This window comes from Peromyscus maniculatus, chromosome 1 (assembly GCF_049852395.1).
Source record: "Peromyscus maniculatus bairdii isolate BWxNUB_F1_BW_parent chromosome 1, HU_Pman_BW_mat_3.1, whole genome shotgun sequence".
Lineage (NCBI taxonomy): Eukaryota > Metazoa > Chordata > Mammalia > Rodentia > Cricetidae > Peromyscus > Peromyscus maniculatus.
The window spans coordinates 136,238,878-136,254,679 of NC_134852.1; the positions used below are offsets into that span (position 1 = coordinate 136,238,878).

Genomic DNA, 15,802 nt, shown 5'->3' on the forward strand with positions numbered 1-15,802 from the left:
TGGCCAGCCAGGCTAGCCTAATCTGTGAGCTCTAGGTTTTTTGTTTTGTTTTGTTTTTTTAATTTTATTTTATTTTTCCAGAGCTGAGGACCAAACCCAGGGCCTTGCTCTTGCTAGGCAAGTGCTCTACCACTGAACTAAATCCCCAACCCTGAGCTCTAGGTTTAATGAGAGGTACTAACTCAAAAAGTAAGGTTGGGGAGCAATTAAGGAAGGCACCCAGCATCAACCTCTGGACTCTGCACACACATATGCATACAATGAATACATGAGCGAACACATACACAGTTACACAATAACAACTGGAATACATCAAATGTTGATTTCCTGGTTTGGACACCACTGAGGCACCTGGTGAAGTAGACACAGGATTTTTTGCACCAGTTTTGCAACTTCCTGTGAGCACAGAATTGTTTCAAAATAAAGAGTTGTTTTTAACCTAAGTGGCGGTATTTTAACTATTATGGCGCCCTCCCCATCCCTCAAAAAAAAAAAAAAAAAAACCATACCTAGACATGGTAGCTTACTTTTATGATAATGGCATTTGAGAGACTAAAGGCAGGAGGCTCATCTGAAAGCTAGCCTGAACTACACACATAAGGCTCTGTCTCAAAAGGAGGGCTGGGAAGATAGCTTCCTCAGAAGACCTGAGTTCAGTCCTCAGAACCAACACACACACAGCTGGGCATGGTGGCACACACTGGTAATTGCAGTGCTGGGGAAGCAGACAAGTGGACCTGTGATAGCAAGGCAGCCAACCTAGCCATGGTGAGTTCCAGGCCAGTGAGTGGGGGGTGCCTGGAGACAGTGCCCAAGGCTGTCACCTGCCTACCAAATGCATGGGCACACATGCACCCACACACAGGAAGAAAAAGCAAGCAAAGAAAATTATCACTACCACAGTTTGAACACAAGTACTGATTTGGAGTTCTTACCTCTACACATATGAACGTATACGAATGTACACACACACACACACACACACACACACACACACACACACACTCCATTTTTTGCTATCTTCTTTGTACTCTTTGTTTTAATGAGCATGTGGTCACTTTTAAGGTTATCTATCCAGCTGATACTCTAACTGAAGAAAGAAAAGGGGGAAGTGGTGGTGTGAATGAGAATGGCCCCCACAGGCTCCTATGTTTGAATGCTTGGTCAGCAGTTAGGGGAACTGTTTGAGAAGGACTTAGAAGGTGTGGCCTTGTCGGAGGCGTGTTACTGAGGGTGAGCTTGAAGGTTTCAAAAGTCTCTCACTTTCTCCCTGACTAGTGCCTATGGATTAGGATATAAACTCTCAACTGTTCCAGCACCATGCCATGGACTAACCCTCTGAAATCATACAACCCAACTAACTAAATGCTTTCTTTTAAAAGTTGCCTTAGTTGCCGGGCGGTGGTGGCACACGCCTTTAATCCCAGCCTGGTCTACACAGTGAGATCCAGGACAGGCACCAAAACTACACAGAAAAACCCTGTCTCAAAAAAAAAGTTGCCTCAGTCATAGTATCTCTTCACAGCAATAAACAGTAACTAAGACAAGGAGCATCAAGCTTCCCAGGGCTGTGATTAGCCAAATTACAAAGCAATCAATGATCTTCTGTTCCAGCTTCATTCAACTCATAACACCCCTTGGATACCTCTGCTAGAGCCCTGCACCCGGGTTCTTTTGTTCACTGTTAACTGTAAAAATGAGCCTACTAAGCTGGTCAGTGGGAGCGCACACCTTTAGTCCCAGCACTAGGAAGGCAGAGGCAGGCGGATCTCTGTGAATTCAAGGCCAGCCTGGCCTAACAGAGTGAGTTCCAGTACAGATTCCAAAGCTACAGAGAAACCCTGTCTCGGGGGGGGGGGGGGGGGGTGAGAAGAGCCTACTAAATCCAGTGTGGTGGGATTTGAGAGGTGACTGAATCAGCAGGAGAGCTAATCCAAGTCTGTGGTCAGCCTGGGCTACATTCCAGGCTAACTGAGGCTATATAAAAAGACCTTGTCTCAAAAAAGGAAGAGGTGGAGGGAGAGGAAGGGACCTACTAACGTACATGCTAGGCCTAATGGGTTTATATATCCTGAAACTTGAACTTGCCTCTCTGGGAAGATCCATTATGTGCACCATAGTGTCCTCAGTGCCCAGACTTACTCAATCTTGTCACATCTTGCTGGCAGATCTGACCATCTCAACCTGTTCACCATGGAGAAAATGTTCTCAGGTTTTAAGTTCAGCTGGCAAGATGTACTGTTTTTTTCTAGAACAGGCTACATTTTTCCCCTCCCTTCCCTCCCCCTTAGTCGAACAGGCTACATTTAAGTAAATGTGTACTACAGAAATCTAGTGATCTATGTACAACATAGCTTTGGGGGTTGGAAGCAGCACTGAAACCTGGCTCTGTCAATCACCATGTAATTTTAGACAAGCCATTAACCTTACTCTTCCTGAGCCAATGTTCTTATCTTCCTCAATTACAAAATGGGAACAATAATAGTTATACAGCACAAAGACAGAGAGATTCAATGAGGAAGCAGTCTGTAGTGGTTGGGCCCCTAAGCAATGGTTAGCACCAGATGTAACTAAGAAACACACTGTTCTCTTCCTCTAAACCCCAGTCTCCTTCCCTTTCTACTAGCATCCTTCTAGTCCCCTCACTCTGCTGGCTTTAGCACATGGTCCACACAGCACTGGTCCTAACTCCCCATACTCACTTCCTGCACATGCCCACTTGCCCAGGGCAAAAGCTCATAGATTCTAGACACAGGACTAACTACAGTCACACTCTATTTCAGTCTTACCACATACCTCAAGTACTACTACTATCATTTCTAATCTCTTAGGTCCACCTTGACCTTCTTGGGTTTATTTCCACTCCTGACTCAAGTATCCAAATATGCTGAATCTTACTAGGCACAGCAGAGCAAAGAGAAGTGAGTAAGCAAGGAGGCTGAGCTTCAACCTTCTGAACTGTTTAACACTTACAATAAGGCCGTACAGGGCCTTTTAATTATCACCTAATAAGGGTAAATAAGTGCTGCAAGCCACAGGAAAAGGTAATGGAATTCAGCTACTATCACAAAAGCTACTACTTGGAAAGGTCAAGGACTTTTCCGAAGGTCAAGCCATGGCCTAAGAAGTTTTGGTGATATTTTAGCTTTTGTGGGTGTGTGTGTGTGTGTGTGTGTGTGTGTGTGTGTGTGTGTGTGTGTATATTAGCCGATTCCTGCAATGATTTTCTTGTATGCTGTGTATGCTTCCAAGAACTCCTAACAGGGTATTTTACCTGAAATAACTATCAAGCATCCAAGGCCAAACGATCTCCTGAATTAAGGTAAATTAAGCTCAGATCCTCCTTTCTGATACAGCCTTAAATGTATTTATACTATAGACTCCTAACATTTACCTCACCACCTCTAGGAATGTAGTTTGAGCATATAAATTCCCTTTTCTGATATATTAACTGATTTTAGCTCTTAGTTGACCTCCTATGAGATGGAAAATGAGGAAGCGCCAGATGGAGAAGAACGAGATGAGAAAGACCAAGATGGGGCAGAGCTAGAATGAGAGAATTAAGATAGAACATAGAGGGGACAGCAGATAACTGTAGAGAGAAATCAAGGAAGAAAGGAGCTAGGCACGAGAACAGAACTGAAACTGTGTAGATAGGATTTTACCCCAGAGGAATAAAGTAGATGGACTAAGAGCTCCGTGTACTTAGATTCTTTTCCTGAAAATAATTTGCACCGTTTGTAGCTTCTCTTCTGGGCCCCTGGGAAGATTATTAAGGCTGACCATAATAATATTCGAGAAATAAGAAAAACCAAAAAAAAAAAAAAAAAAAAAAAAAACCTATAATCAAGGGTAACGATAAGGTAAGATATTAAACTAATGAGCTAGAACGCCTCCAAAAAGGTGCTTTATGATCCTGAACACAGCCTCACCTGCAAACATAGTGACAAGCATCAGTGGCAGGCAGTCTGAGCAAGAAGGAGAAAGGGCCAAAGTGCACCAAGTGTTCTGGGACTGACAGGTGGGAGGCTGTGACAAGAGACTGGGGTATGATTTGGGAAGTCTAAAAGATACTCCAGGTATCACTTTTTACATCTAGTAAGTCGTCATCTTCCACTGAGAAGTCTAAAGTCATACTGCCTGTGGGAATCAATCCAGAGCACATATGCTTCCAACTACTCTCCCTGATAAAAACCTGGTCTCCAAAACTAAGGGACCCTGCCCCCTGCTCTGAATTACATCAAGTGGCGCCTTACACAAGGGCTCTCTGAGGCAGCTGTGGCAGGCTGATGGAAGGAGAACCTGGAAGCAGGGGCAGCCTATCCTATTTCATTTCTGTTGCAGTGATAAAATACCCAACGAAAAGCAATCTGGGGTATTGGGCTTTCAATTCAAGGTTACAAGCCACTGCCACAGAGAAATCAAGACAGAAGCACGAAGCAGCTAGTCACAGCCACAGCCAAGAGAGAAAATGAATGCATGAATGCTTGTGCTCAGTTCACTTGCTCTAATACAGTGTAGGACTCAAACCCAGGGAATAGCACCACCACATCAATTAACACAGCCATTCAATCACTCCTCAGACACACCCACTCGCCAGCCTGATCTAAACAATCCCTCACTGAGACTCTTCCCAGAAAACTTTGGAGTGTGACAAGTTGTCAGTTTTTAACACTAACCATCACAAACCTGGTATGGTAGTGAGCACCTGTAATCCTAGCATTTAGGCAGTTTGAATCCAGCCAGGATACAAGGTTCCTACCTTAAAAAACAAAAACAAACCAAAAAACAGAGACTGACGCAAGCAGAAGACTAGCAGGCCAGGGTTAAGACACACACACACACACACACACACACACACACACACACACACACACCGGCGATATCATCACAGGTCCAGCAGAAGAGGAAGTTAATATGACTCAACATAAAGAGTGTACAGTGGATGAATGAGGTCACTAACAGAACTAGGCCATGGGGAAAGAACACTACCCCGAGGGAAAGATGACAGATATGGTTTAGATACTGATGACCACAGCATGCTAAGGTGCATATCCAAGCCCAAAGAGGTTTAGTTTCTATCAGTACACAGGTCACAACTGAAGCTATAGTCAGAAAAGAACATAATAGCAGAGCTGGAGAGATGGTTCAGCAGTTAAGAGCATTCCCCATTCTTTCAGAAGACCCGATTCTCAATACCCGTATTGGGGGCTCACAATCTCCTCAACTCCAACTCCAGGAGGATCCAATGCCTCTGGCCTCCACGGGCACCTGCACTTATGTGCACATACCCACACACAAAAATGTAAACTGAAAATGTTCCTAGAAAAATGAAGAAGGTAGCCGGGCGGTGGTGGCGCACGCCTTTAATCCCAGCACTCGGGAGGCAGAGGCAGGCGGATCTCTGTGAGTTCGAGGCCAGCCTGGTCTACCAAGTGAGTTCCAGGAGAGGCGCAAAGCTACACAAGAGAAACCCTGTCTCGAAAAACCAAAAAAAAAAAAAAAAAAAAAAGAAAAAAGAAAAATGAAGAAGGCAATAGTAAATACACCAAGGGAGCCACGAAAAATTTCAAGAAAAGGAGACAGCAGATACCAGGAGCCATAAATAGATGAGAAACTAAAAACAGGTTGTGGTTTTCATTGTTTGTTTTAAAGACAGAATAGTATGTAGCCCAAGCTGGCCTCAAACTCACCATACTTCTGCTTCAGCATCCTCAGTGCTGGGACTACAGACATGTACCATTAAGCTATTTACATTGGACCCAACACAATGAGGTTGGTAGGTTGTCTTAAAAAGTAGGTGAAGACCAAAAGTCTGCCTACTGATTAACAATTTATTGTTGTACATTTCAAATCACTACAAATTAAAATAAAATTTTGAATGTTCTCATTACAAAGAAATGGCAATTAGAAGTAACAGATATGCTAACTGAGCACAATATCACACTGTACCCCATAAACATGTACAATGATGGTGCTACAAGAATCTCAGATGTTGGGTGGTGGTGGTGGTGGTGGCGGCCGCGGCGGCGGCGAACACCTTTAATCACAGCACTCAGGAGTCAGAGGCAGGTGAATCTCTAGGTTCGAAGCCAGCCTAGTCTACAGAGCTAGTTCTAGGACAACCAAGGCTATACACACAAAAAAAGAATATTAGACAATAAAATACTAACGTAAAAGCCAGTCTGCAATGGGTTATACAATATGAAGAAATGGGGAGAGGAAGGTTAAAACAGAGGCAGGGCAAGGAGCATAGCTCCACTGTATGGTAGAGTGTTTGCCTAATGCACCTGAAGCTCTGAGCTACGGCATCAGCAACGGAAGTAAAAAAAAAAAAGCAGAGAAGCAGTTCCACATCCCTCTTCACCTCTGCCTATGCCAGCATGCTCTCCTTAACTTCAATTATCTAAAAATCTTCAACTCGACCTTGTACTGCAAGGTGCCAATCACCTCCATCACAGCCTCCCACCTATTTACAGACACAGCCAGATCAAGTATTTTGTCAGCACATGGCCAATCTGTCAACTCTTTTTTTCAACCCTCCACGCCTACAAATCCAAATCACCAAGTGATTCAAGCTTGTAATTGTTCCCAGTCTCCATGTTAAAGGCTTCCTAAGTAAGTTTAGTTTTTTCCCTTTCTTCACTGATTAATGAAGAGATTTTAGATGACAATTCCCACCGGGCATGGTAGCACACACCTTTAATCCCAGCATTCAGGAGGCAGGCAGATTGAGGTTAGCCTGGTCTACATAGTAAATTCTAGGCCACTCTGAATTCCACGTCCAAGAGCAAGCCTTTGACACAGACAGTATTATCTATGGTTCCCTCACCAATGAAATTTAGACACAGCTGATGGTCTATTTTCCTTTGAGGGAAATCTCTATTACTCTAGGGTAGTTCTAGAAATTCTCCACCAACTAGCTGCAAAGAACCTATGCATCATTCTTTCCAGCTACTTCACACAAGGCAGCACATGAGCCACTTAATCTATCTGATGCTTTCTTACCATGACATATTCTAGCCAGGCTGAGCATGGTGACAAACACCAAGTATGCCAGCATTTGGGAGGCCAAGGCAGGAGGACTGGGAGTTTGAAGACAGCTCGACAGCTCAAAAAGTAAAAGAGGCAAAACTGGTGTCCTGTGCTGCAGGGGGGTAATGTCCTGGGAGCCCAGGACGTCAGAGCACCCACGTGCTCACTCTCCCTCCAGTCACGACACCTACTGTTCTCTCCTTCTGTGTGCAACAGAGATCCTGAAACCACACACAAGCACTTTTACCTGGAGGACCTTTTCCTTCCCTAGCTTTAAGATCCAAACGTGCCCTCTAGGAAGCCTCTCTTCTCCCAGTTCCCTTAATCTGAGTCAGCCACTCCTTGGGCAGAATGCTTTTGCACCTAAGCAATCTTTTACTATCACCATCTCTAGTTATATCAGAATGTGTCTCATCTCCCCACCAAACTCACTCCCCTCCAAGGCAAGCAGAACACTGCCCTGAAAGTACAGTAGTTGTGTGAACAGACTTTCTGTTTTCTTTTCTTTTGGGCACTGGGGCCTTCACTCATGCTAAAAGCAAATGTTCTGAATTATATCCCCAGCAAGCAAGGGTTTGAATCCCAGAGTTCTACCATGTGGTTACAGTGTGACATTGGGAAGATGCCTAACCTTTCGATGCCGTGAATTCTATAAAATGGAAAATGAAGGGCTGGAAAGATGGCTCAGTGGTTAAGAACACTAGTTGCTCTTCCACAGGTCCTGAATTCAATTCCCAGCAACCACATAGTGGCTCACAATCATCTGATCTGATGCCCTCTTCCTGAATAAAGGCATACATGCAGATAGAGCACTCATATATGTAAAATAAATAGATAAATCTTAAAAGAAAAAAAAAAAGGAAAATGAAGAACTTCTCCAAGTGGTATCGCAGGCTTTTAATCCCAGCACTCCAAAGGCTCTGTGATCTTGGAACTAACCTGTTCTACATAATGAGACCTATCTCAAAAAAGAGAAGGAGGGAGGGAGGGGGAGGGAGAGGGGAGAGAGGGAGGGAGAAGGAGGAAGGGAGGGGGGAGGGCTGAAGTGATAGCTAGCTCAGGAGGAAAAGAGGCCAGTCTCACAAGCCTGACAACCCGAATTCAAAGCCCCAAACCCATGTCTAAGGCCAGACATGGTGGTACATATCTATAATCCCAGCACTCCCATAGTGAGACAGGAGGCAGAAAAGAGACTCACCCAGAAGATCGAGGACCCACAACACAGCAGCAGAACCAAGAAAGGCCCTCCCTCAATCAGGTGGGAGAAGAGAAGGACTCCTGAAAGTTTCCTGTGACCTCCACACATACCCCATGATATTCACACACCCACACTCACACACAAATTATAAAATAAAGAAGGCTGTCAAGGCATGGCTGGAAGAACTGGAAGCCTAGCTAGTCACTTGCTGATATTGAACAGCCTCTCTAGACTGTCACCAATGGTATGGCCAAACACAGAACCTCTGAGCACTACTGAACTTTTCCTGTTTTCTGTCTTGTCACATGGTGCCTCCCACAGCAGGGTGTACATTACAACACACCATGTGTGAAAGGTCTAATTTTGTCTTCATTGCAGGGACCACATTAGAAAAATAAGCTTTAATCTATACAACTGGGGGGTGCACGTATCAAGGACAGGTGCCATTCCTCAGTGGATACCTTGCTTTTGAAACAAGGTCCTTCATTACCCTGGAGCTTGCCAAAAAGTCTAGGCTGGCTAGCCAGCAGGCCCAGGATCTGCCCATCTGGGCATCACCGGCTCTGGGGTTACAACTGCTTTTTAAGTGGGTTCTGGGAATAAAGTTAGTGCATCGTGTTTGTGCAGCAAGTACTCTTCCAACTGAGCGACCTTCCTAAACCCACTCCAGAGTGTGTGTGTGTGTGTGTGTGAGAGAGAGGGGCGGGGAGGGAGGAGAGAGGAAGGAGTGTGGGAAAGTGCTCTATTGACACACAAATGGAGATCAACATTCAGGAGTTGTTTCTTCCCTTCCTCTGTGGGTTCCAGGAACTGGACTTGGGTCATCAGGCTTTTGGGGCAAGCACTTTTACACAACAAGTCATCTTAAGTCATTGCAGGGGGAAAATGCCAGCTAGATGGTGACATATGGCTGCCTCTACTCAGGAGACAAGAGGATCACTACAAGTTCAAGATCACTAGTCTACATAGTCGACACAGCAAGTACTAGAAATACATAAGGACCAGTAGTGGTTCCTACTAACTAGTTTTCTGAAAAAGTTAGTAGGGACCGCTAACATGTTACATCTCTTAAGAACTGCAGAATTAAGGTGCTATATGTAAGGCTTAAAGTTCAACTCCCAGCACCGAAGGAAAATAAAATAAATAAATGAAACTTCAGAAGCCAACCAAAAATGGCGCAGCCATTTAAAACAGAGCTCAAGGAGCTGACTCAGTCTTAGCACATAAGTACCTGCTCTTGAAGAAGACCTGGGTTTAGTTCCCAGCACCCACATGGCAGCTCACAGCAGTCTGTAACTCCAGTTCCAGGGGATCCAATGCCCGCTTCTGACCTCTGTTGGCACCAGGCACACATACATGTACTACATACATACCCAGATAAACATGCAGACAAAACAACCACACACATAAATTAATTTTTTAAGGGAGTTAATACAACTAGCCATTTAGAAACTCTGCTCTGTAACCATGAATCTTTTTACCTGGCAGTAAACCTGCAGCTCAAGATCCCTCCTGCTACAGTGACAGTTTTGTTTGTTTTTAGTTCAGCTGTTCCCTGTCCCACCACCGCCAGTCTCAGAACCCAACAAAGCAAGGGTGGGTGACACTCCCAATTACCCTCCCATGTGGTGGCACAGTGTGCAACAAAATGTAGAGGCCTTCGCACAAAGCTCCACCCCTTGCTAACAGCTCCCCGAGATCTGTTTGCCTTCCCTCTGCTGGTGACAACCTGGCAGGGTCGGTATAGCTAACTAGTGCTGACCGAGTAAATCAGTACATAAAAACAGCTGGCATCTGGTGGGGGGGTGGGGGTGAAGCAGGCTTTCATAAAGAGCCCAGGCCGACCTGGAACTCACTCCTCAGTCCAAGATGGTCTCAAACTCTTGACAATCCTCCTGTTGAGCCACCAACATACTAGGATTACAGGTGTGCCCACCACGCCTGGTCCGAGGTGCGGTTTTTGCCTGCTTTGCCGCTTTACTCACTTTAAAGAGACGTTTCAAACACACAGATTTAGATCAACAATCACCTTCAGAGTCAAAATGTAGCCAGGCCTACTGGAGCACACCTGTAATCACCACAGAAGGCTCAGTCGGGAGACAGGAGTTCAGGGCCAGCCTGGGCAACACAGTGGTTCAAAGGCCTGCCTGATACACAACCACCCTTCTACCTCCACAGAGTGAGGCTGTGAGCTGGTATAAACGAAGAGAAAAGGAATTATTGAAATAAGGGCTGTGATTCCCAATAAAAGACCCTTGTCCTGTCTGACACAAACCAGGCAATGACTTCCTGACTGAGCAAAGACCACACCACCCAATCCCTTGACCTTCCTCTTCTGGAACAACTGCAGATGAACCATTAGGGTCATGACAGCAGATCCTATTGGTCTCACACCCATAGTGGCTACTTCCTACATGTTTAAATTGAGATCTAGATACAACAACAACAAAAAAAAAATCAACAGCTTCACAATTATTTATTCAAAGGTAATCACGCTCCTTTTTTTGGGGGGCGGGGGTTTGAGACAGGGTTTCTCTGTGTAGCTTTGCGCCTTTCCTGCATCTCGCTCTGGAGCCCAGGCTGGCCTCGAACTCACAAAAATCCGTGCTGGGATTAAAGGCATGCGCCACCACCACCCGGCGTTAATCACACTCTTAATGCCCTACTAACTGCCGATTAAATGAAGAAATCTGAGCACAAGGTCGACTTGCTAGATCTACTGTATACAAAATTCTGTCCCAGCAACATGCTAAGTTCCCTGAGGGCAGGACACTGTCTACCTAACTATATGTTCATTCTCTAGGGTGTAGCATATAAAGGCTATTTAAACTAACCAAAAGATTAGTACACTGAGAGTTGGAGAGATGGCTCATTGGTTAAGAGCACTGGCTATTCTTCTAGGGGACCAGGGTTCACTTCCCAGCACCCACATGGCCGCTCACAACTGTCTGTAACTCCAGTTCCAGGACTTCTGACATCCTCACACAGACATACATGCAGGCAAAACACCAATGAATATTAAACAAAAATAAATTTTTTAAAAAAATTGTATACTCATATTCATACAGTAGCAGACGCAAATTAGGTATCCACTGAGGAAAGAATGGGCAGGTAAAATTGGTGCACTCGCACACAGACTGGAGGAAATTCTGCATACCCTACAATACTGATGTGAGCCTTCAAGACACTCCACTAAATGAAATAAGCTACTTTAGGATAGAAACAGAAAGGGAAAGGGAAATGGTGGTTGGGAGTCCAGGGAAGAAGCACCACTAAAGGAGGGAGCAGAGGTTAGTATTTCAGGGTACAATGTTTCAGTTTGGGGAGATGGAAATTTTCTGAGATGTAGTCCATGACAGCTACATAATATAAATGTACATAATGCCAGTGAACTGCAAATTCACTTCACACTGTGGGGGTAAATTCACTCCCACCACATGGGAGGGTAATTGGGAGTGTCACCCACCCTTGCTTTGTTGGGTTCTGAGATTGGCGGTGGTGGGACAGGAAACAGCTGAACTAAAAACAAACAAAACTGTCACTGTAGCAGGAGGGATCTTGAGCTGCAGGTTTACTGCCAGGTAAAAGGATTCATGGTTACAGAGCAGAGTTTCTAAATGGCTAGTTGTATTAACTCCCTTAAAAAAAAAAAAAAATTTAACATTTATGCCTTAAGTGTAAGTGGTTAAGTGTATTTTGTCACAATTTAATAATTCAAACATTTGGGGCTGGAGAGGTGGCTCAGTGGTGAAGAGCTCTTCCAGAGGACCTGGGTCCAATTCCCAGCACCCACATGGCAACTCACAACTATCTGTAACTCCAATTCCAGGGGATCTGACACCCTCAGACCAATGCACATAAAATTATTAAACAAATAAAAAAAAAAAAACCTCAAACATTTTAGCTGAGTACAGTGGCCCACATCTTTAATCCCAGCACCTGGGAGACAAGGGCAGGCAGATGGATCCCTGTGAGTTCTAGCCTGGTCTATGTAGTGAGTTCCAAGACAGCCACAGCTACATAGTGAGACTCTGTCTTTGGGGGGCGGGGTGAATTCAAACATTTTATAAAATTATTGAAGGAATGTGAAAATTATTTCTACAGAACATTTTTTGCTTGTTTGGTTTTGGTTTTTTGAGACAGGATTTCTCTGTATACCTTTGGGGTATGTCCTGAAACTCACTCTGTAGCCCAGGCTGGCCTTGAACTCACAGAGATCCACCTGCCTCTGCCTTCCCGAGTGCTGGGATTAAAGGCGTGCACCACCACCACCCGGGTAGAGAACATTTTTAAAGAACATCTCTGCATTGTACAGATGAACTCAGAGCTCAACAGATCTGCCACCTTTTATAGTATACACCATATATAAACATATACACCATATATAGTACGCACAGTACAAATTACACCATGCCACTCAGCTTTAATGGTAGTTTACCCAGCTTGCTCAAAAACCCAGGACAAAGTGGATCCTCTTTCCTTAACCAGGACCTTACACACTCAGCCCTCAAGACAGTCTAGTCTATTATGTGCATTAAAAAACTGTGCCAACGACTACATGGCCCAATACACCACTAACTTGCCAGGCAATTGGAGGGTGCTATCCCTGGAGATGCTCAAACCCAGGCGGGGCAATCAACCACTGTCATGGACTAGATGCCAAACAGAGGCAGATAAAGAATCAGACAACTAACTTCACCTTGCCTGCTGTGATGGGCAGATAAGGCTCAGAAACTTTACAATGGCAAAAGACAAGTGCTCAACAAGCTACTGTGAGTACCGAGGGGCTAAAGGGCCTGGAAGAGGGGGGGCATCTCCTTCCAAAGGCTTTTGAGCTGGATCTGAAAGGATGCATACTTTTCCAGGGAAAGGGCCAGAATATAAAGCAGAAAGAACAGCGGCCGAGAGGCCCAAAGACCCCACTGCTGACTGCCCTCATGTGTATCAGTAACCTCTGCAAGGCCCACTCTAGGTTTCTCCAAATGCAGACCTACAAATGGGCGGCATGTTCTCCAAAAATCCAGCCAGTTCCATAATAACTGACTGCTTATGTTCAAATCGTGCCACTGTCCCAAGCTTGACCTTGGGCAGAGTAATTAACTGCTCCCTGCCTCAGTCTCCCCATTTCCGGGGGAGTGGTGTAACAACTAAATATATGTCAATCACTTAGCAAAGGAAATGGCACTCAGTAAGCCATCATAAATAAATGATACTGTTAATCACGACTTGCTGTACTAGAAGCACAGCACACAGCGAGGCAGGGGGTTGTACCCACGGCGCTTCCAAGGTCCTCCCTCCTAGACTCCAAGACATCCTTTGGGTGCGGGGGGAGGGAGGGGGTGCGGGGGGGGGATGGGAGCGTACAGCCGGTTGCACACCCTGCACGCATGTGTCACCGGCCAGGCTCGCACGCGCCTCTCCCCGCCCCAAGAAGCGATCGCTCAGCTGCCCCGAGACCCACTACCACCCCTCCAACCGGGTCCCTGACCCCACTCACCATGCTGGCCGGAGGGGGGGGTGGCTCAGGTGAGCTGACTCTTTGGATCTCACGCGTCCCGCTCGCACAGTTCAGGTCATGGTCCCGGCAGGCTCGGGGAGTCCCCCGCCCATGCAAAGACAACCCGCTCCCCTCCCGGGCCCCGCCGGCACCTTTAAAAGGAGCACAGCGGCCTCATCGAGGACCCCCGAAGCTATTCATCTAGACCTCGGCCCACCCCAGGCACACGCAAAAGCAGGAAATGAGGCAAAGAGGCAGCTGTGCGGGGTCCCCCGCCTGGGCCCGACCCCCAAGAGGGAGGTTGCGGGCCCAGGCAGGGACTCCCCGGCCTCCGCGGCCCGAGGCGGCGACGGGCCCGGCCGGGGCTGAAGGGGCGGAGGCTGCCCGGGCCTGGGCTGCGCGGCCGGCTCAGGAGAGAGGCCCGCGGGCCCGCGCAGTCCTCTCCACCTCTGCCCTCGCGGCGGCCCCACTCCGCATCCCTGCGCGCCGCCCGCAGCCGCCGCTCGCCCCGCGCGGCCACCCCCAGCCAACAGCCCAGCGCGCCGGAAGTGGCGAGCACCAGGCGGCCTCAGCCCGCGGCCTGCTGCGGCGCTGGAACCGGACCAATCCGGAATCAAGTGAGGGCAGAGGAGGGCGGGGCCGCACCTGACGGTTCGCTGGCCCCGCCCACCCCGGCCCCGCCCTAGCGGCCGCGGACCGCCGCGTTGGTAAAGGGACACGCGGCCATTTTGGTAAAGGAGAGGTTTCCCTTTCGTTTCTGTCGCTCATTCATTCCGCAAATCTTTTTTGAGCGCCTTTCCGGACCCTGGCACCGGACCAGAAGTTCGGCGGCGCTGGACTGTGTTGTCTCCTGGGGCTTTTATTCATTCCGTCCACTGCTCCGGGTGCTAAGACCAGAAAGTGTCACAGGACGAATTGAAACAATGTTCCGATCTTAATTGGCTTCATTCTCAATTCTAGAGTCAGACGATACTTAATAGAACAAAACACGGAACAAATGTTCCAACGAGCAGAGTAGCAAAAGCGGTCTTAGATCGATGAAAGGGGGCCTAGAGAAAGCAGAGACAAATCACTGGACTGTATGGAAGGTACTTATGAAGTTGGGGCAGAACCAAAGAAAAACAACTGGGTAACAACAGTGTACTTTTGTTTGTGTGAAGATCAAGAAGAGGGACTTTCATTATCATTCAAGTAAATGTAGTCCTAGAAGATTTAAAAAAAGCAAAACTGGTCTGAGCCAGATGTGGCAACTAGCCTATAATCCAGGGGAGGAGAGAGGAGGGAGCAGGGTGCAGGCAGCAGAATCCAGAGTTCAAAGTCATCCTTGGCTACATAATGAATTCAAAATCAACCTGGACTACATGAGACCCTAAGTCAAAAGGCAGAGGGGCTCAGCAGTTGATATGTACGACTCTTCCAGAAAAGTCCAGCTGGATTCCCAGAACTCACACTGGTCAGCTCACAACTACCTGTAACTCCAACGCCAAGAGATTCAACAACCCTCTCCTGGACTCTAGAGATACCTACACCCACGCACACGGCATACACATACATAGGTACACAAACATACATATAAATTAATATTTTAAGGGGCATGGGAGCAAGGGACCAGTGACATGGTTCAACCTGTGAAGGCACTTGCTCCTATGACTGACAACCCAATCTAAACTCAGACCTCAGAACCTGTGATGGTTTGAATAAAAATGGCCCTCAGAGTGGTTTTTATTCCCAGCACTCGGCACTCAGGAGGCAGACTCAGGTGGATCTCCGTGAGTCAAGGCCAACCGGATCTACAGAGTGAGTTCCAGGACAGCCAAGACTACAAGGAGAAGCCCTGTCTTGAGAAGAAAAAGAAAACAAGAACAGCCCCCAGAGGCTCATATATTTGAATGCTTAGTCATCAGAAAGCGGCAGTATTTGAGAAGATTTAGAATGGTTAGGAGGTGTGTCCTTATTGGAAGAAGTGTGTCACTGGGGGTAGGTCTTAAGGTTTCAAAAGCCCATGCCAGACCCAGTCTCTCAGTCTCCCTGTGGATCAGGATGTAGCTCTTACCTACTGTGGTAGTTTGAAT

The 15,802-nt window shown here is 46.6% G+C and overlaps 1 protein-coding gene across 6 annotated transcripts in view; it reads right to left on the reverse strand.

The window, feature by feature from the left end:
• Xpo6 (exportin 6) overlaps positions 1 to 14,195 on the reverse strand; it is a 115,172-nt gene extending 100,977 nt beyond the window's left edge. For 2 of the 6 annotated variants that reach the window (XM_076552035.1, XM_076552032.1), the window contains exons 1-2: positions 13,731 to 14,116; positions 2,089 to 2,184 (exon numbers count right to left, since the gene is read on the reverse strand). In XM_076552035.1, the coding sequence (XP_076408150.1) occupies positions 2,089 to 2,118 (30 nt within the window). In that variant the 5' untranslated portion in view covers positions 2,119 to 2,184; positions 13,731 to 14,116. Of the gene's footprint in view, positions 1 to 2,088; positions 2,185 to 13,730 lie in introns of all 6 variants that reach the window. The other 4 variants (XM_076552044.1, XM_076552038.1, XM_076552034.1 and 1 more) reach the window with 4 other exon arrangements.
• Between the last annotated feature and the right edge of the window lie 1,607 nt (positions 14,196 to 15,802).